Raw genomic sequence first — 20,076 nt, forward strand, 5'->3', positions numbered from 1 at the left:
TATCACCCCTGAGCAAACATTTTTCACAAAGCGATCATTCCATATCTGACCTCTTAGTCCTCATCCTCAAAGGAAGCCTGTGCAACACCTTCAAAAGACAAGTCTGGGACATTAAATTCATTTCTTTGTTAGACACTAAAAATCATGGACTCAATAAAGACACTAGATTTATGGCTCGTTACAACAATCTATGATCCACTAAGCCTCCTCTGCACTACAGCTGTAGAGGTGTTAACTGCACACTTCATTTTGTGGTCTCTTACAACATGGTCACTTCTTATCCTGCAGATCTGAATAATTATACAGGTATAAGCTTATTACCAGTATAGGGAGAAATCATGATGAAAGCAATTGTCAACAGATTAAAACCAGTTTTAGAAGAAGTAGTAGGTGAGGAACAGTGTGGCTTCAGACCAGGCCAAAGCTGCATTGATGAGATATTCACACACCAGCAGTTGATGTAAAAAAAGTGAGAACAGGGATTGAAAAGGTTTGCTATTTTCATTGACTTCACAAAGGCATTTGATTTGGTTTGGAGGAAAGCATTATAGAAAGCAGTTAAAATCATATGGAGTTCCAGATAGGATAAGTGCAATTATAAAAAATTATGTATGAAAACTCCTGTAGTGCCGTACAAATTGGTGCAATATTAAACAACTGGTTCAAGTCAAAGTTTGGTGTACAGTAAGCAGATATGGAATCACAGTCACTTTTCATCATATTCTTAATGGTATACAAGTCGAAGGGCATGATGTTGGGTGATCTAGAATTGAGCTTTTTAGCTTATGCAGATACCATATAACTAGCAGACATGCTTGAATGAATGATGATACTCTTCTCTGCCTTGGAAGATTGGGGTGGTTGACTTGGACTTTATATAAATGAAAAAATGGGGAAGCTGATAGCGATGAGTACAAATAGGCTGTTAGGAAATGCAGACAATTGACATTCTGATGCTTAAAACAATTAGCACAACAAAATCAATGTGGTCTATATTAAATGGATTAAAATCTGGTTAATGGATAGTTCACAAAAAGTAATTATACCAAAGGAATTGTTATCAAAGGAGATGTTTTAATGGGCTCTCACTGTGGTCTATTCTTGATCCAGTGCTATTCACTGTCACTATCAATGATATGGAAGAAAAAATAAAATAATTGCTAATAAAATTTGCAGATGATCCAAAAATTGTTGGTGTGGTAAATAATGATGGGGACAGGTCGCTTATATAGACCAATCTGGATCACTTGGTAAGGTGGGCTCATTTGAACAACGTGTTTTATTATAGCTAAATGCAAGATCATATATCTGAGAACAAAGAATGTAGGACTTACAAGATGTGGACTATATCCTGAAATGCAGTGACACTGAAAAGTACTTAGTGCAATGCTGTAGTTAAAATGGTGAATGTGATCCTCAGATATGCAAGCAGGGAATTAACAAGTGGGAGTAGGAAGGTGGTATTATCTTTTTATTTGGCATTAATGAAACCATTACTGGATACGGTGTCCATTTCTGGTGTCCACACTTCAAAAAGGATGTTGAAAAACTGGAACGAGTTCTGAAAAGAGCTACAAGAATGATTCAAGGTCTGGAAAAAACTGCCTTATGGTGAGAGATTAAAGAAAAATCTATTTAGTTTATCCAAGATAAAGTTAAGAAGTGACTTGATCATGCTTTACAAATACCTACATGAGGAAGGGATTTCTGATAGTGGTATGGCTCTTCAGTCTGGCTAGAAAAGATGGCTCTTCAAACTGGCCAAAAAAACCCGTATCCATTGGCTGGAAGTTGATGCTAGACAAATTCAGATTAGAAATAAATTGCAAATTTTTAACAGTGAAGATAATTAACCATTGGATCAACTTACTTAGTTGATGCAGGAGTCACTCTGCAGGATTCTTTTGTCTGTCATAGACAGGAGACCAAACTAGATAATCATAATCATCCCTTCTGGTCTTCAACTATGTGCATCTCATAATGTAAAAGACACACTCTAGTTCAATCACAACTTACTGGTCTCGAAGGAATCCCTGGCTGAAGTTCTCTGGCCTGTGCTATGCAGAAGGTCAGACTAGGTGATCATAATGGTCCCTTCTGATAACTCCTGTGATCCTTTGGCAGGGGAGAAGCCAGCAAAGCCTCCCCTCTCTGCATTTGGTGGGGTGGAGGCAGTGGGGAAGGGGTTGTTCCCTGCTGAGAAGCAGGTGCTGAGTCCTTTCTCTGTGGTAGGTGGAGAGCAGTTGGGCTGGGGGCTCCTCTCTCTGCCATGGGTTAGAAAAGGCTGAGCATGCTCACTGTGGGGCTTGAGGAAAGAGAGTTTCAGCTCTGGGGAAAGGGGTGCTTGTCTCTGCCTTCCCTGCAGGAACCCTGGTGTCTTCAGTGTTTCTCTGGTTTTCTCCCCTCTCGGTTCTCCCTGGCGCTGCCCCTCTCCAGCCACCTGCAGCCCTTCGGCCTGCTCACCTGTCAGGCAGGGAGACTCGCTTTGTAAGTGCCTCTTGGTGTGCAGTGTGTGCTGCTGCTCTTAGCACGTTCCTTGGCTCCACTGTCTCACGGACTTGGTATTTGCTGAGACCTGTGCTGTGGGGAGCAGTTGTCGGGCCAGGGCCCCAAGGGGATAGAAGCTGCTCCCCCTCAGCTCCTTTCTGCTAGCTGCTGCTGGGCTGGTGTCTGTGAGTGCTTCATGGCAGAAAAGCTGTGGTGTCAATTGCTTTGCTCAAACTCAATAACAAGCTATGAGAGCACAGGGTGTTAAGCCAGGGCTAGGACAGGCTATGCTGTGGTGGCACTGGGGGTTGGTGCCATGGGCTGAACAGAGTGAGAACTCCACGCCTTTCCCTGCACATGACAGGAGGAGCTGGGGAGGATAGATTGGGAGTTCTGGTATTGCTCTCAAATTGGGCAGGATGACCCAGGGGACTCCAGCTAGGACTCTCAATTTACATTCTCTTGTCTGTTTTCAGGCTTCCATAAACTTCATCCCACCGCAAGATGACAGCAAATCAGTAAGTGCTTTTGCCCTCAGACCTCTCATTCGTCTTCCTTTGCACACTCGTCACTGCCAGGCCTCACACTCTCCCTCCTTCACATGCTCACTGTGAGACCGCAAACTCTCTTTTCCTCGCACTCTGCTCACTGCCAGGCCTCCCCTCGCCTTTCCTCGCACTCTGCTCACTGCCAGGCCTCCCCTCGCCTTTCCTCGCACTCTGCTCACTGCCAGGCCTCGCCTCGCCTTTCCTCGCACTCTGCTCACTGCCAGGCCTCGCCTCGCCTCGCCTTTCCTCGCACTCTGCTCACTGCCAGGCCTCGCCTCGCCTTTCCTCGCACTCTGCTCACTGCCAGGCCTCCCCTCGCCTTTCCTCATACTCTGCTCACTGCCAGGCCTCCCCTCGCCTTTCCTCGCACTCTGCTCACTGCCAGGCCTCCCCTCGCCTTTCCTCGCACTCTGCTCACTGCCAGGCCTCCCCTCGCCTTTCCTCGCACTCTGCTCACTGCCAGGCCTCCCCTCGCCTTTCCTCGCACTCTGCTCACTGCCAAGCCAACCCTCGCCTAGCCTAGCACTCTGCTCACTGCCAGGCCTCCTCGCCTTTCCTCGCACTCTGCTCACTGCCAGGCCTCCCTCTCCTTTCCTCGCACTCTGCTCACTGCCAGGCCTCCTCGCCTTTCCTCGCACTCTGCTCACTGCCAGGCCTCCCCTCGCCTTTCCTCGCACTCTGCTCACTGCCAGGCCTCGCCTCGCCTTTCCTCGCACTCTGCTCACTGCCAGGCCTCGCCTCGCCTTTCCTCGCACTGCTCACTGCCAGGCCTCCCCTCGCCTTTCCTCGCACTCTGCTCACTGCCAGGCCTCCCCTCGCCTTTCCTCGCACTCTGCTCACTGCCAGGCCTCCCCTCGCCTTTCCTCGTACTCTGCTCACTGCCAGGCCTCCCCTCGCCTTTCCTCGCACTGCTCACTGCCAGGCCTCCCCTCACCTTTCCTCGTACTCTGCTCACTGCCAGGCCTCTCCTCGCCTTTCCTCGCACTCTGCTCACTGCCAGGCCTCGCCTCGCCTTTCCTCGCACTGCTCACTGCCAGGCCTCCCCTCGCCTTTCCTCGCACTCTGCTCACTGCTAGGCCTCCCCTCGCCTTTCCTCGTACTCTGCTCACTGCCAGGCCTCCCCTCGCCTTTCCTCTCACTCTGCTCACTGCCAGGCCTCCCCTCGCCTTTCCTCGCACTCTGCTCACTGCCAGGCCTCCCCTCGCCTTTCCTCGTACTCTGCTCACTGCCAGGCCTCCCCTCTCCTTTCCTCTTACTCTGCTCACTGCCAGGCCTCGCCTCGCCTTTCCTCGCACTCTGCTCACTGCCAGGCCTCGCCTCGCCTCGCCTCGCCTTTCCTCGCACTCTGCTCACTGCCAGGCCTCGCCTCGCCTCGCCTCTCCCTTCCTCGCACTCTGCTCACAGCCAGACCTCTCATACTTTCCTCACACTCTGCTCACCACCAAGCCTCGCACTCTCTTTCCTTGGCACTCTGCTCAGTGGCAGGCCTCACGCTCTCCTTTCCTCACATACTGCTCACTGCCAGGTCTTGCCCTCTGCTTTCCTTGCATTCTGTTTACTGCCAGGCCACACACTCTCCTTTCCTTGCACACTGCTCACTGCCAGGCCTCACATTTGCACAAATGCACAAAGGCTTATTTTTTTTCCCTTTTCTCAAAATTCAGTGTGAATATTCCACAGCCTTGCTCCCTCTGGTACTTGCTCTGGTGGCTCTCATTCCTGTGGTGGGTGCTCTCTTTCACTCGCTTACTTGCTTCTCTGCTACCCCTCTCTCCAGTGTCTCACATTTGTTCATCTCCCCAAAACACCCCAGAGGAACCGGCTGTAGTTTTAGTCTCAACACCCCACTCCTCTCTTACATCCCAGCTTCTGCCCCAATCTGCCACTGGAGCCCTCGGTGCTTGCTCATCCTTTTCTCTCTCACTCCTGACAACACCAGGCACTAGCTACTGTTTGTCACCTGCATCTCCTATTTACAACTCCCACATTCTCCCCAGGCTTTTACGTACTTACACTTCCCTCCTGCACCTCTGGAAGCTGCCTGCTTGCACTGTAGACTTGTGCTTGTGCCCTGGGCTTGTGTGGAGCCACGGGGCCCTGCCATGGCCTTATTGCGTGTCTAGTTCTGCACATCTTGATCCTGGGATGTTGGCTGGTGCTTGATAGCTGCTGTTGCTCTCCCTCCCACATATCAGTGGGGGCTGTTGATATGGTGCCTTTATCCCTTTCGCAGCCTGCTGCCTCTGACTGGGTTGGCAGTGTGGCGGAGAAGTTGCACCCAAGAGTTTCAAACAGGATCTGCCCCCCTCTTTTGCATGCCCTAACTTTTCTTGTCTCTCTTTTCTGTCTCTTGTCCCTTACTCTTCCTTTTCCCTGTTGTGTGGTGTGGGCACAAGCAGACCAAGCCGGGCGTCATTCAGCCTCTCTCCCGAGTGCGACAAAATGCTGCCCCACCTAGTTCGGAGGGCAGGGACAGCCCCAACCCCTTCCAGCAACCTGAGTCATGCTCCAGTGTCCAGAACTCTGTAAGTGGCCTGCAGTTCCTTCTCACTGAGCTGAGTCAGCCTGTTCCTGGTGGTTGTTGTGCCACCCTTCCTGGCGGGCAAGCTACACACACCCTCCTAGTGATTCCCATTGGGTTTAAAGGGAATTTGCCCATTACGGGCCCAAATGCCAACCAACCCTCTCTGGTCCCTGCAGGAGCTCTCTGCACTATCTGAAAGGCACTGGAGTGCTGGGTGCTCCGTAGGCTTGTGTACACTGGGATTTGCCCTTGTTACAGCCATCTTTGGCTAACCACCAGTGATGCTAACCTGATGAGAACCCAGAAAAGATAGACAGAATCTTGATTTGCACCAGTTCTGCTTACTCTGGTTTCAAACAGGGTGAGCAGCACAGTGGACCATGGTGGCTTTGTTTGTCTGTGCCAGGATTTGCATCAGTGCAGCTGCACCAGTGGCTGATATCCCCAGTGCAGATAGAGTCTCAGACTTTCATTTACTTATAAGGTACTACATTCTCTTGATGTATAAAGCCCTTCAGATCTTTTGTCCTGTGATTATCCCACACACCAGGGCAACAGCCAACAGCTTCTTGCTGTTGGCTAGCTCTGTGGCTCTGCCCCCCTCGCTGGGGAGCACTGCGCCATTGCTGATTTGCAGAATGATTGCTTGCACATTGGCAATTGCTATAAGATGGCATCAGGAGCAGAGGAATCTCTGCAGGTCTCTGTGGCCTGGACATTAGGGGCCCAGACATGGGGTTTCTGTGCCCTGGCAAGAATTACCACACAAGAACACCGGTCCACTTGCAGCATGGAAATAGGCCAGTGGTCCTGTTACTCGTTTTTACAGTGCCTGTGCGGCACTATTGAAAACCTAGAGAGAGACCCAGCCTGCCTCAAAGAGTCACATTATGAATTGGTCAGACATCCCTGTCTGGGCCCCAATGAGACCCAGGCTGAAGAGCTAGATCAGGGGTCGGCAGCCTTTCAGAAGTGCTGGGCCGAGTCTTCATTTATTCACTCTGGTTTAAGGTTTCGCGTGGCGGTCAGACATTTTAACGTTTTTAGGTCTCTTTCTATAAGTCTATAATATAGAACTAAACTATTGTTGTATGTAAAGTAAATAAGGTTTTTAAAACGTTTAAGAAGCTTCATTTAAAATTAAATTAAAATGCAGAGCCCCCCGGACCGGTGGCCAGGACCCGGGCAGTGTGAGTGCCACTGAAAATCAGCTCGCGTGCCGCCTTTGGCACCCGTGCCATAGGTTGCCTACCCCTGAGCTAGAGTTCAAGTGATTCAGATACTGTATTTTAAAATCTCTTTCCAAGATTGGTAGACTGTTGTTAAGTCTGAGCAGAAGGGAAGGCAACCAAACAAAAATAGATATCGCCAGTTAGAGCAGGGGTTCTCAAACGGGGGATCAGGACCCCTCTGGGGGGTCACGAGGTTATTATGTGAGGGGTTGCGAGCTGTCAGCCTCCACCCCAACCCCACGTTGCCTCCAGCATTTATAATGGCGTTAAATATATTTAAAAACGTGTTTTTAATTTAATGGAGGGGGGGTCGCACTCAGCGGCTTGCTGTGTGAAAGGGGTCCCTAGTACAGAGGTTTGAGAATCACTGAGTTAGAGCAAAGAGAAGGGCAGCAAGCAAGCAAGGCTGAGTTAAGGCAGCCAAAGGGGCTGAGGGAGCGAGAAAAGAGGGAAGGAATCAAGTGTGGAATGGAAGGGGAGAGACCATGTAACCCCTAGTGAGGAAAGCTGTTGCCTCCACAGTCATGAGGCCCTGACTGCTCCCCATAGAGGAAGGAATGGGCTAGGAGCAGAGGAGTTTGTTTATAGGCAGCCAGTGTAAAGAATATGGGCAGACGTGTTCCCTTTTCAGGGGAGAGAGGAGAACCCAGATCAGAGAGAGTCAAGGGTGAGTGTGGCAGGGTGACAACTCACAGACGCCACGACGACTCACCAGCGCCTTGCTTCCTGCTGGTCATCTCGGGAATCAGCTCTTTCCAGCCCGGAGCGCCCTCTGCAGGCCGGTGTCCCGCCTGCTGCTGGCCCCGTGTCCCTCCCAGGCCCCGATGCCCTTTGCCCAGGGGTTCTGCTCACCACAGTACCCCCTCGCTCTTGGTCTCCCCTTCCAGGGGACCCCCCAACCCTCTAAACCCACCTTGCCTCAGTGGCTACTGCCAGTCATCATCTAGCCCCCGCTCACTGGGGCAAACTGCAGTCTGTAAACCACTCATCATCGGCAAGGGGGTTAGGACCAGCTGCCTTTGCCTATCTCTGGACTGCCCTTCTGTAGCTCCAGTACCTATTTGGCTCTTTTAGCAAGGCCTGCAGCCTGGGTTTTTTCCTGGGTGAATCTCCCCAGCTCCCTCTGCCCTTCCCCAGCACTGCTCCACCTCAGGTACCCTTCTCAGCTCCCAGGCAGCAGGTCCCTCTCTCTCAAGAAACTAGAGAGAGAGAGAGATTGTGTTTCAGCCTCTGGCCCTCAGCCCTCTTCTAGGGCCAGCTGTGGCCTGATTGGGGTGTGGCCCCAGCTGTGGCTACTTCCCCCAATCAGACTATCTTTTCCCCCACCACAGCCCTCTCAAGGGCTGCTTTAACCCCTTCAGGGCCGGAGAGGGGTGACCACCCCGCCACAGTGAGGCTGGAGGCAGGAGGTCAAGGCAGTGGTCGTAGGTGGCACATTCACTGAAGGCAGCTGAGATGTGATCAATGCTAGTAAGAGGACCACAGAAATCTACAGGAGCCCTCCATGTAGGGGTGTGTGGGCACCTGCTCTGACACTGGTTTAAGTAGGAGTGCAATAGCCCCTGCACTGAAATACAGGAGGAAACGGCTGGGCCTTCTTACAGGGATAACTGGACTGGCACCAGAGACAAGGCTGAGAGGTAACCTAAACTCTGATATAGTCTTGGCCTTCACAAATACTGTGAGTTAATCTAAAAACTGGCATACCCAATCCAGGCTCAGGAACTGGAGTCCAGTGTATGGCTACCCAGAGAGCCCATTGTTTGCAGGCAGACATAAGCTGGAGTGGCTGAGCCGAAATCCCCGAGGAGCCTGGAGCAGCACTGCCACCTGTGAAACCCTCACTGAACCCAGGAGGCTCTGCCACCAGCAGAAGCATTGGCACTGGCCTATCCAGGACATGAGAGCCAGCAGTGTAACATGCTCATGTCTAAGGAAGCCACTTTGCATGGCAGCTACTCCCCCCTCTGACAGGCTGGGGGCTCTGTCTCTGATGCTCCACCCTCTGGTCTCAACACACATAAGGGGCTGGTTCTTTTCCTGTTCTCATTTATAGCAGCTATGATTAGCCTGACCTCTTCTGTCTCTTTCTCTGCAGCTGCGTCCCCCCTCACCTCCCTCTCCTGAGGATGTCCCAGTCAGTGTCAAGCAGGCATACAAGACCTTTGCAGCGGTGCCTCTGTCACAGGCAAATAAGGTAGGGGTGGGGCAGAGATGATGACCTGGCTGCACAGACACCGGGGTGGCAGGGACGATGGGGATATTGGGAGCATCACAGGTGGGTCAGGACTGAGAATGGGGGCAGGAGGTGCTATTCTGTTTCATGGGTGAGGCAAAGACAAAGAGAGCCCCTCTCTCAAACGTTTCCCTTTTCTCTCTCTCTCCTCAGGAGATGCATGGTCAGACAAGCACCGAGAAACCTAAAGCTTCTCCTGAGGTGAGTTTCAGTGGCTGGAAATAGAGTTGGAGTTGGGAGTCGTGATCACAGACATTGGGGGATAAGTGCAGAATCCCAGTGTGGGTAGATAGGAGGCAAAGTTCCCATCTGCGGCAGAGTGGAGAGAGGGTTCAGACATGGGGTAGGGACCTGATGAAAGCAGGCATGTGGCCTGTGCATGAAGGGGACTGGATATGGGGAAGGGACCTGGGAAAGGCAGGCGTGGGACATATACCCAGGGAGATTAGATATGGGGCAGAGATCCAGGGAAGGTGGGCACAGGGCACGTGCCTGAAGAGATTGGATGTGGGGTAGGGACACAGGAAACGTAGGCATGGGCATTTGCCTGGGGGGATTGGATATGGGGTAGGGTCTTTTAGTGGCTGACATGCTGCTGTGGCTGTTGCAGATGCTGTCATCGGGGGGACTGCACAGCCCAGAGCAGCGATCCTTCCGTGAGAGGCAAAAGTACTTTGAGATCGAGGTGAAACAGCAGCAGGTGGAGAAGCCCCCCAAGCGTGTCTCCCTGGTGGGGGAGGATGACCTGAAGAAAATGAAGGAGGAGGAAGGTGCGATGGAGTCAGTGTTGGGGTGTTAGGTTTCTCTTTTGTGGCTCTTGGGGGGATCTGTCCCCTGCCTGTTGGCTTTTGAGAGTGGGGAATCCCACGTATTGAACATGGGACTGGAAGGGACCTCCTGAGTCACTGAATCCAGTCCACTACTATTATAGGCAACCCTGTCCTATCATCCCATTCATAAACTCATCAAGCTCCACCTTACAACTAGTTGGGCTGTTTGGCCCCCTGCTCCTACTGTAAGGCTGTTCCAGAACCCTGCTGCTTGGATGGTTGGAATTGGAAGTTTCTTCCAATTTCCAGCCATTGGCTCCTGGGTTCCGGTTTATTATTATTGGGGGGAGAGTGTCTCAAGCAATAGTACAGTAAAATAGTAAACAATTGTGGTCAGGCCTGAAAAATCATGAGACTGGCTTTAAAATGATACATGTTGGGGCTTTCTTTGCCTTCTGGCTTTTGAGCCCCGATGAGTCACATTTTCAAGCTTTTCTCCACAGCCAGGAGTGCTACAAATATTCTTTTTTTTTAAATGGAAGCTGAGGTTCCCCTTTGCTTGGCCTCTGTATATTCCCGCTCCTGGGATGAGCTGGCCTGTACAGCTCTGACAATTAACATTAGCTAGCAGTGCCCATCAAAGTACTCATATGCTGCCTCCTGCCCCTCCCTTCACTGGTTTGAAGGTTCTAAGGTCGAGGCTATAAAAAGGTGTTGCAGCACTCCTTCCAGCCGCCAGCATCAGCAGACTACCAACCTTTCTGGACCTGGGATCCAGACCCTATTTTTGATACAAGTGCTATCTAAAAACATTTTGGTTTAGGGTTTTACATTATTAAGATTGTACATAGTAGTTACAGTTTTGGATAGGTAGTTTTTAGCAACGATAAGTAAGCTTTGACTCCATATTGAAGTGTCTTCTATGGCAGATGTGAAAACTAAGAAGCCAAGATTTAAACGCTGTTCTTCCTGCCCAGCAGTATTCTCATAACAAAAGAACTAGGGGTCACCAAATGAAATTAATAGGCAGCAGGTAAACTCAACATTAACAAGTCACCGGGACCAGATGGCATTCACCCAAGAGTTCTGAAAGAACTCAAATGTGAAGTTGCAGAACTATTAACTAAGGTTTGTAACCTGTCCTTTAAATCGGCATCGGTACCCAATGACTGGAAGTTAGCTAATGTAACGCCAATATTTAAAAAGGGCTCTAGGGGTGATCCCGGCAATTACAGGCCGGTAAGTCTAACGTCAGTACCGGGTAAATTAGTTGAAACAATAGTTAAGAATAAAATTGTCAGACACATAGAAAAACATAAACTGTTGAGCAATAGTCAACATGGTTTCTGTAAAGGGAAATCGTGTCTTACTAATCTATTAGAGTTCTTTGAAGGGGTCAACAAACATGTGGACAAGGGGGATCCAGTGCCCATAGGGGGGAGGGATAGCTCAGTGGTTTGAGCATTGGCCTGCTAAACCCAGGGTTGTGAGTTCAATCCTTGAGGAGGCCACTTAGGGATCTGGGGCAAAAAATTGGTCCTGCTAGTGAAGGCAGGGGGCTGGACTCAATGACCTTTCAAGGTCCCTTCCAGTTCTAGGCAATTGGTATATCTCCAATTATTACCTTTTTTATTACCTAGTGTACTTAGATTTCCAGAAAGCCTTTGACAAGGTCCCTCACCAAAGGCTCTTATGTAAATTAAGCTGTCATGGGATAAAAGGGAAGGTCCTTTCATGGATTGAGAACTGGTTAAAGGACAGGGAACAAAGGGTAGGAATTAATGGTAAATTCTCGGAATGGAGAGGGGTAACTAGTGGTATTCCCCAAGGGTCAGTCCTAGGACCAATCCTATTCAATTTATTCATAAATGATCTGGAGAAAGGGGTAAACAGTGAGGTGGCAAAGTTTGCAGATGATACTAAACTACTCAAGATAGTTAAGACCAAAGCAGATTGTGAAGAACTTCAAAAAGATCTCACAAAACTAAGTGATTGGGCAACAAAATGGCAAATGAAATTTAATGTGGATAAATGTAAAGTAATGCACATTGGAAAAAATAACCCCAACTATACATACAACATGATGGGGGCTAATGTAGCTACAACGAGTCAGGAAAAAGATCTTGGAGTCATCGGGGATACTTCTCTGAAGATGTCCACGCAGTGTGCAGAGGCGGTCAAAAAAGCAAACAGGATGTTAGGAATCATTAAAAAGGGGATAGAGAATAAGATTGAGAATATATTATTGCCCTTATATAAATCCATGGTACACCCACATCTCGAATACTGTGTACAGATGTGGTCTCCTCACCTCAAAAAAGATATTCTAGCACTAGAAAAGGTTCAGAAAAGGGCAACTAAAATGATTAGGGGTTTAGAGAGGGTCCCATACGAGGAAAGATTAAAGAGGCTAGGACTCTTCAGCTTGGAAAAGAGAAGACTAAGGGGGGATATGATAGAGGTATATAAAATCATGAGTGATGTTGAGAAAGTGGATAAGGAAAAATTATTTACTTATTCCCATAATACAAGAACTAGGGGGTCACCAAATGAAATTAATAGGCAGCAAGTTTAAAACAAATAAAAGGAAGTTCTTCTTCACACAGCGCACAGTCAACTTGTGGAACTCCTTACCTGAGGAGGTTGTGAAGGCTAGGACTATAACAATGTTTAAAAGGGGACTGGATAAATTCATGGTGGCTAAGTCCATAAATGGCTATTAGCTAGGATGGGTAAGAATGGTGTCCCTAGCCTCTGTTCGTCAGAGGATGGAGATGGATGGCAGGAGAGAGATCACTTGATCATTGCCTGTTAGATTCACTCCCTCTGGGGCACTTGGCATTGGCCACTGTCGGTAGACAGATACTGGGCTAGATGGACCTTTGGTCTGACCTGGTACGGCCGTTCTTATGTTCTTATGTTTAAAACAAACAAAAGGCAGTATTTCTTCACACAATGCACAGTCAACCTGTGGAACTCCTTGCCAGAGAAAGTTGTGAAGGCCTAGACTATAACAGGGTTCAAAAAAGAACTAGATAAATTCATGGAGGGTAGGTCCATCAGCGGCTATTAGCCAGGATGGGCAGGGATGGTGTCCCTAGCCTCTGTTTTCCAGAAGCTGAAATGGGCGACAGGGGTTCATTCCCTCTGAAGCACCTGGCATTGGAAGACAGGATACTGGGCTAGATGGACCTTTAGCCTGACCCAGTATGGCCATATGATATTTTCTGTCCTATTATCTATCCCTTTCCTAATGATTCACAACATGCTGTTTGCTTTTTTGGCTGTCACTGCACATTGAGTGGATGTTTTCAGAGAATTATCCACAGTGACTCCAAGATCTCTTTCTTGAGTAGTAATGGCTAATTTAGACCCCATCATGCCACCTCACTGTTTACCTCTTTTTCCAGATCATTTATGAATATGTTGAATAGGACTGATCCCAGTACAGACCCCTGGGGGACACCACTATTTACCTCTCTCCATTCTGAAAACTGACCATTTATTTCTATCCTTTGTTTCCTGTCTTTTAACCAGTTACTGATCCATGACAGGACCTTCTCTCTTATTCCATGACAGCTTACTTTGCCTAAGAGCCTTTGGTGAGGGAACCCCTGCATGCATGCTTAAACCCATCTTAGGTGAAAGGTGTAACTGATCACCATACCTGGGGTTGGGAAGGAATTTTCCCTTGGGTCAGTTTGGCAGAGACCCTGAGGGTTTTTCGCCTTCCTGCAGAACAGATCACATGTCACTTGCAGGTTTAAACTAGTGTAAATGGTGGATTCTCTGTAACTTGAAATCTTTAAACCATGATTTGAGGCCTTCAGTAACTCAACCAGAGGTTAGGAGTCTATTTCAGGAGTGGGTGAGTGAGGTTCTGTGGCCTACGATGTGCAGGAGGTCAGACTAGATGATTACGATGGTCCCTTCTGACCTTAAAGCCTATGAGTCTATAAATCAATGAGAATATAGGCCTCCTCTGAACAGTCTGTGCCCATGGGAGGAGGGTGGAGTTCTGCCCCTCCCTTGCCATGACTCTGGCCTCCATTGGGTGGAGAGGATCATCAACTCATCTGACCTCCATCCCCCCAGCAGGGTCCTACCCATTGACTCCTCATGGCACTGTCCCTGATGTGTGTGGAGGGGGTCTGCTTGTCAGCTGAGCTGGGGGGATGATGTTTGCCCATTAGCTCCTGGGGCTCTGTGCCCATGGAGGGACAGGTCTGAATCTGGCTGTTGACTCCTAGAGCTCTGATCCCTGACATGAACATCATATCCTGTGGGATCCATCTCTACAGGGGGTCTTCTCATTGGCTCCTAGGCAGAGGAGTTACAGAGGGTGAAGCGGTTGGAGACTCTCTGAGGTTATAGCCAGGAAGAAAGCTAGGGAAAAGGTTTTGCTGATTACAAAGAAGTGATTAAGAGGACAGGCTGAAAGGCATCGAGGCTGGGAAAGGAGTAGATTCTAAGAGAGCTGAAGAGAAGTGTGTCTTCAGGGAGGGAATAGACTCAAAGACAGTTACAGAAACTGCAGAGAATGAGTTACAGAATCTTGCAGAGAGTGACCGAGGCCCTTAGAGGGAAAGGACCTACCATGAACCTCGGTGGCCATGGGAATCACTGCAGGCAGCCAGCTCTGCAGTTCTCTCCCCACGCATATGGGTCTTTCTCATTTTGGCAGCTCGTAAACTGCAGCAGAAACGGGCTCTGCTGTTGGAGGAGGAGGAGGAAGAGGAAGAGGAGGATGTGGGGAAGCTGATGCCCGATACGAGCATGCAGTCCAGTGTCATCATCGAAGGAGTGGAGTACAAGATCAAGAGACTAAATGGAAGTAGCATTCAGTCCCCGGCAACTCGGTAAGACTGACTGGCAGCTCAGTTCCAGCTCTGTGTCCTAGGAGTATGTCAGCATCACCTTTCCCCAGATGGGGAGATCTGGGCAGGCCCCACCACCTTTGCGGGGGAACTGGGCATCACAGGGCATGCAGTTTGTCTCCAGGTCCTTGTTCTCAAATGAGTGGCTGCCCTGGAGTCATTGATTGTAGTTGTGGCTAGGCTGGGGGACACACCTGTTTGCTGAGCCTGTGCCAAGCCCTGCCCCTTAGGTTCTTGCTTTATGCCTGGGTCTGCTGGAGTCTCTCTCCCCAGGCTGCGGTTCTGCATTGGTGCTGCTGCTTTCATTCCTTTCCCTGCAGATTTGCTTTACAGGTGGAGAATTGGGCTTCAAACGGAATAAAGCTCAGGTTGCTGCCTTTGAACTTTCTCAGAATCTTGTCTATCTGACTCTTTCCCCATAAGCTGCGGCAGGACCATGCCTCGGGCCAAAGGGCCAAGCATCTTCGTCTTGTAGACTTTGACTTAGAGTCTTCTCATGCTGCCTGACCACACTGGGGACAGTCCATGTCCTCATGTTGGCTCCAGTTTCTGCTCCCCATTTCCCCATTAGCATTTGTATTCATTCAGTCTCAGTCCAGAAACACCTCGCATTACACCTGCATGGTGAGGGTTCCCCCCTGCACGGCCATGCTAAACTGGGTTCCTGGCAAACAGTAAATGGCAGCAGCCAAACATGCAGTCTTTGCAGAGGCAGTTTATCCCTCCTCTCTCCACAGCCAGATGCATCACTCTGTGAAGGCGGGGTGGAGGTGGCCTCCCTTTGGTGCTCTCCCTTTGCTGTGCTAAAGGGTTGTGGGCCAGTCCATCCTACAGCGAGCTCTGGAGAGTGTATCTGTGGCACCACATCACTGGCTCAGTTGCTCCTCGGGCTGATTGTTCAGTTGGTCTCCAGTGAGTTTAATAGAAGGAAGGTACTTAGGGTGGGAACAGCTACACCTCCTCTCCCCCATCAACTCCCTGTCTCTAGTCTGGGTGGGAACAGGCAGCTGTTGGCAATATTGTGATAGGAAATAAGATCTTTGGCTGCTTATTCAGGGCCAGATTCTGTGCTGACTTATACCTAGGGCACACTGGGCCAATGGCATTGCAAAGGATGTGGATCACTGAGAATGCAGCCTTTAGCGCAGGTCTGCCCTCACTTAGTTCTAGAGGGCTGCCTGAGGGCAGACTTTGTGCCTTCAGAGAGATCTGACATCAGCAAGAAGCAGTCAGTCACAGGGAGCAGGGCTGGATTTACACTTGATACAGCAGGTCAGGGTGACACAGTCAGACCTCTGGGTGAGGAAGATGAATTTGGATGGCCTGTCTGGGGTGAGATAGATGCATACATCAGAGAGGATGTAGCTGTGATAATGGAGATGAGACATGATTGGGGCCTGGACCTGCTAAGAGCCCATGATGTCAGAACGGAGAGAAAAGTAGGCTCTGCGAGATTCTGAGGAGAAATCCCCAGCCTGGAGGTGGAAGGAAGGGGGAGGGCTCCCAGATTACAGGGCAGGTGCTGGCAGTCTCAGTGATAACAAAGACCAGGCAGAGTGAAGAGGATGTGTGCCTGTCAGCCTGCTCCCAGTCTCGTGAGGTTCTGCCATAGGACCTGGGAGGCTCTTCCCATGATCGGCGAGTTCCGGTTTCACCAATTGACCTGGTTACCGGGTGACTCATTCCTACTGATCCCTGCTCACATGCGCTTGAAGGCGTCTCCCCTGGGCAGATGGGACTGGAGGGATGAGCTCTGTGTGCATGATACCAAGGCTGTCAGGTAAATGCATCAAGGGCCACGTCACTGAGCCGAGTTGCAGTGTCTGATTCCTGCGGCTCAGGTCCATGGGAAGGGGGATCTGTGCTCTGAACCTTCCAGGGTCGCATGCCTCCAGCATGCTGGGCTGACATGTCTGTGTTGCTGCCAGGATCTCTGAGGCAGATGAGCACAGCAGCTCCCAGAGAAACTCACTAGAAGAAGGATTCAAGCCCGAGCAGAGGCCTAATTCTATGTCTGGGTAAGAGGGGACTCTGGAGGGGGAGGAGCAACACTGCACTGCAACAGCCCCTGTCCTTCCCTGCCTGCTGCCCACAGACTGCCACATAGTAGGCCATTCAGCAGGGAATGGGGTAACAGGCAGGCTTCGGGGAGGTGGGGGAGATGGAGCAGGGACCTGTCTTTGGGGAGGGATGGGTGTGGGGGGCACAGGTCAGGTACAGGGCGTGGGGGCACGGGTTGGGTACTTAGTGAGAGCCAGGAGCCTGGGGGGGTTGGGCAGGGGATGAGGTGGGGCCCTTCCTTTGAGGAGATCCATGCGGGGGCTCAGGGCTTTGGGCAGGGTACAAGGTGGACCTCTCCTTTGAGGAGAGAGAGCAGGAAGTCTGGGTACTTGAGGGTGGGGTGGGCCAAGCCCTTTGTTATTCCTGGCCTCTCTTCCCAGACTGATCCCAGTTTACCCAGGAGGGGGAGAGGCAGGGGCACCTGTGCGAACGGCCAAAGCTGAGCGACGGCACCAGGAGCGATTGCGGATGCAGAGCCCTGAGTTCCTAAGTACCCAGGAGAAGGAGCTGTCTCCAGCTGAGCGCCGGGCCCTGGAGGCAGAGAAACGAGCCATGTGGAGGGCAGCACGGTGAGTCAAGGGGAGCCTGCTATCCCTCTCTCTTTACTAGCAGGGTCTGATGTCATGGCATTGAATCTGTAGCATCAGAGAGAGGGAATGTTTAGGGGCCAGGAGTAAGGGAGTAGTGGCCAGAACATAGTGCACAGGCCTATCTGTTTCAGAGTAGCAGCCGTGTTAGTCTGTATCCGCAAAAAAACCAGGAGTACTTGTGGCACCTTAAAGACTAACAAATTTATTTTAGCATGAGCTTTCATGGGCTGCCTATCTCACGATATCTGTCTATCCAATCCTGTCTACCTCTGACAGGAACTTGAGGGGTTGGTCTCTTCTTTACACTTCAGCAACAATTGTGTAGGTCTTCATGACAATAAAGTCTCATTGTATTGACTTCAGCAGGCACTGATGTTCATGTGACCGTGCACAATTCCCTTCCCTCTCTTTGCTCCTGTTTTTTCCACCTGTTTCATAGTATCAGACAAAGAGACATGCAATGAAACTTAAAAGATGGCAAATGCAAAACTGATAAAAGGAAATTCCTTTCTACATACATAATTTGCAGTTAGACTGTGGAACTCATTACCACAAGGTGTCATTGAGGCCAAGAACTTAGCAAAGTTCAAATACAGATTGAACACTCATATGGGTAACAAACATATCCAAAGTTATAACAATGCATGCAAGCAAACATTTTGGAAACGAGATAAAACTTCCTGCTTCAGGATTTAAGACAGTCTCTATTAGGAGTTAGAATGCGATCTTCATGTGGGTAAATTATCCCACAATTGTTACTGCAAGGTTTCTTGCCCATTCCTCTGAAGCACTTGGTACTGACCACTGCTGGAGACAGGATACTGGACTAGATGGACTTTGGATCTGGTCCAGTCTGGCAATTCCTATGTTGCTGTGTATGTTGGGGATAATGCTACTGTTCTTCCTCCCATGGAGGCTATGAGGGTGAATGAGTTAATGTTAGTAAAGTCTTCGAGAGCCTTGGATGGAAGATGCTGGAGCCAGTGCATTGGTTTGAGGCTGGAAAGCTGAGAGACTCGTGTTATTAGAAAGGTCACGTAGTATTATTGTACCTTTTATAGTTATTTAAACCCAGATTGAACCAATGTTCACCGAACTAGGGCTCATCCCCCTTTCCCTGGGGAGATGATACCTCAGCAACAGGGTTCCCATTCCTTCCTCTGTGAGGGGATGATTCTCCAGCCAGATCCCTCTTCCAGCCAGGATGTTCTTCCATAGCACTTCCTTAATTTCTCCACATCTTGTGGCATTCTGAATAATCACTCTCTATAAATCTGGCCCTCTGGCTGCCGGAGCACTGTTGCTTCTCTCTGAAGTTTCTTCCCTGTTTAATGCGAGGCACCCAGATATAGGCATGGCATTTCAGTCAGTGTATTACTAAGGACTATCTCTGCTTTTCATTTCATGCCTCTGTAGAGCAGTCCCAAGTAGCATTGGTCTCATTCTGCTGCCGTGTCACATTGTACACTCTGCTGTAAATGGCTCTTCGCTCTCCTAGCTCCCTTCTGGCCATTTCTGCTCCCCAAGCATGGTGTCAGGGGTTTTCACTTGTGTGGCACATGACATAGAGCTCTGCTGTCATTAAAGATGGGTTCTGTTTCTCCACTTGAATCAGGGATTTTCCCTCATTGTTTTTCATGGAGAGAACAGTGTATCTTCCCCAAATTTACAGCACATAATCTGAAAAGGAATGGAATTTTCTGAGAATTTTTCAGGTAACAGTTGAAGTGTAAATTAATTAAAAATTAGTCTGTTAAGAAATATTTCTCTCATTTTTTGGGGCACCTTCTAGCTAACAAACTGAAAAGATAGTCTTAAATGTACATTTGAAGAAACTAGGTGGTTATTAAGTAAAGTTACTAACAATCTTCATGTCTAAGTTTTGCCCTTAAAGTTCACAATTTGGCCTTATTCAAAATAGCCATCATTTCCCATAACTTATAGGATAATGAAGTCAAAGAGTGCCCTTAGGGAAGATGGCTGCCTCTTCACTAAAGTTATGGTGTCTGGCAGTGAACCTGCCACTACTAAGATTGCCTCCATATCCCATTGTTTCCAATGGGACTGACATCAGGAGGCCTGCAGGGATGATGGCTTCCCCTGCACTCTGGTTAGAAAACTGGGAAGAACTAGTCTATGCCATGAACCCAGCTCAGGAAACAAAGGATGGTCCATTGGTTTGGGGCTTGAACTCCAGAGAACCAGGTTGAATTCCCTGCTCCACCACTGATTTCCTGTGTGACCTTGGGCAGATCACTTGATATATCTGTGCCTCCATTCCCCATGTGTAAAATGGGGACACAGCGTGTCATGAAGAGAAACACGTTAAACACATTGTGAGCTGTTCAGCTCCTATGGCAATGAGAGCTATATACGTTCCATAGTCAAAGGGAACAGCACCTGAGGTTCCCCACTATGGAATCTCTGCAACCTCTTTAGCTTTAACAGGGTCTCCTTTGCTCGGAGGCGCTGTGACTAGCCCAGTGGAAGAGGAATGGCACATGACAGGCTTCCCCCTTCTCAGAGATTTCTGCATCATTGTGCTGGTGTGAGGGGTGGCAGAGAAAGATCTGCTCTCCCACACAGTTCCCCTGCCCTCCCCCAGCTTGGTGTCTCCTCACCCCTCACTTCAAACATCTGCTTTCTATGCATATCTCCACATACCAGAAGGGGAAAGTTATATGTGGGGGTGTCACCCTTTCCCCTTTTCTGTGCTGCCTCCAATACTTACCATATAGGGATCACTGGATG

At 49.5% G+C, this 20,076-nt stretch overlaps 1 protein-coding gene across 28 annotated transcripts in view; it reads left to right on the top strand.

Annotated features, from left to right (window-relative positions):
- SCRIB (scribble planar cell polarity protein) overlaps window positions 1-20,076 on the top strand; it is a 212,951-nt gene that overhangs the window by 149,200 nt on the left and 43,675 nt on the right. For 14 of the 28 annotated variants that reach the window (XM_039521983.1, XM_039521987.1, XM_039521988.1 and 11 more), the window contains 9 exons: window positions 2,437-2,487; window positions 2,964-3,005; window positions 5,432-5,560; window positions 8,890-8,988; window positions 9,181-9,228; window positions 9,638-9,797; window positions 14,482-14,656; window positions 16,603-16,692; window positions 17,116-17,304. In XM_039521983.1, coding sequence (XP_039377917.1) covers window positions 2,437-2,487; window positions 2,964-3,005; window positions 5,432-5,560; window positions 8,890-8,988; window positions 9,181-9,228; window positions 9,638-9,797; window positions 14,482-14,656; window positions 16,603-16,692; window positions 17,116-17,304 — 983 coding nt within the window. The remainder of the gene's footprint in view (window positions 1-2,436; window positions 2,488-2,963; window positions 3,006-5,431; window positions 5,561-8,889; window positions 8,989-9,180; window positions 9,229-9,637; window positions 9,798-14,481; window positions 14,657-16,602; window positions 16,693-17,115; window positions 17,305-20,076) is intronic. The other 14 variants (XM_039521985.1, XM_039522001.1, XM_039522006.1 and 11 more) reach the window with 5 other exon arrangements.

Source organism: Mauremys reevesii, linkage group 2, assembly GCF_016161935.1.
Source record: "Mauremys reevesii isolate NIE-2019 linkage group 2, ASM1616193v1, whole genome shotgun sequence".
Lineage (NCBI taxonomy): Eukaryota > Metazoa > Chordata > Testudines > Geoemydidae > Mauremys > Mauremys reevesii.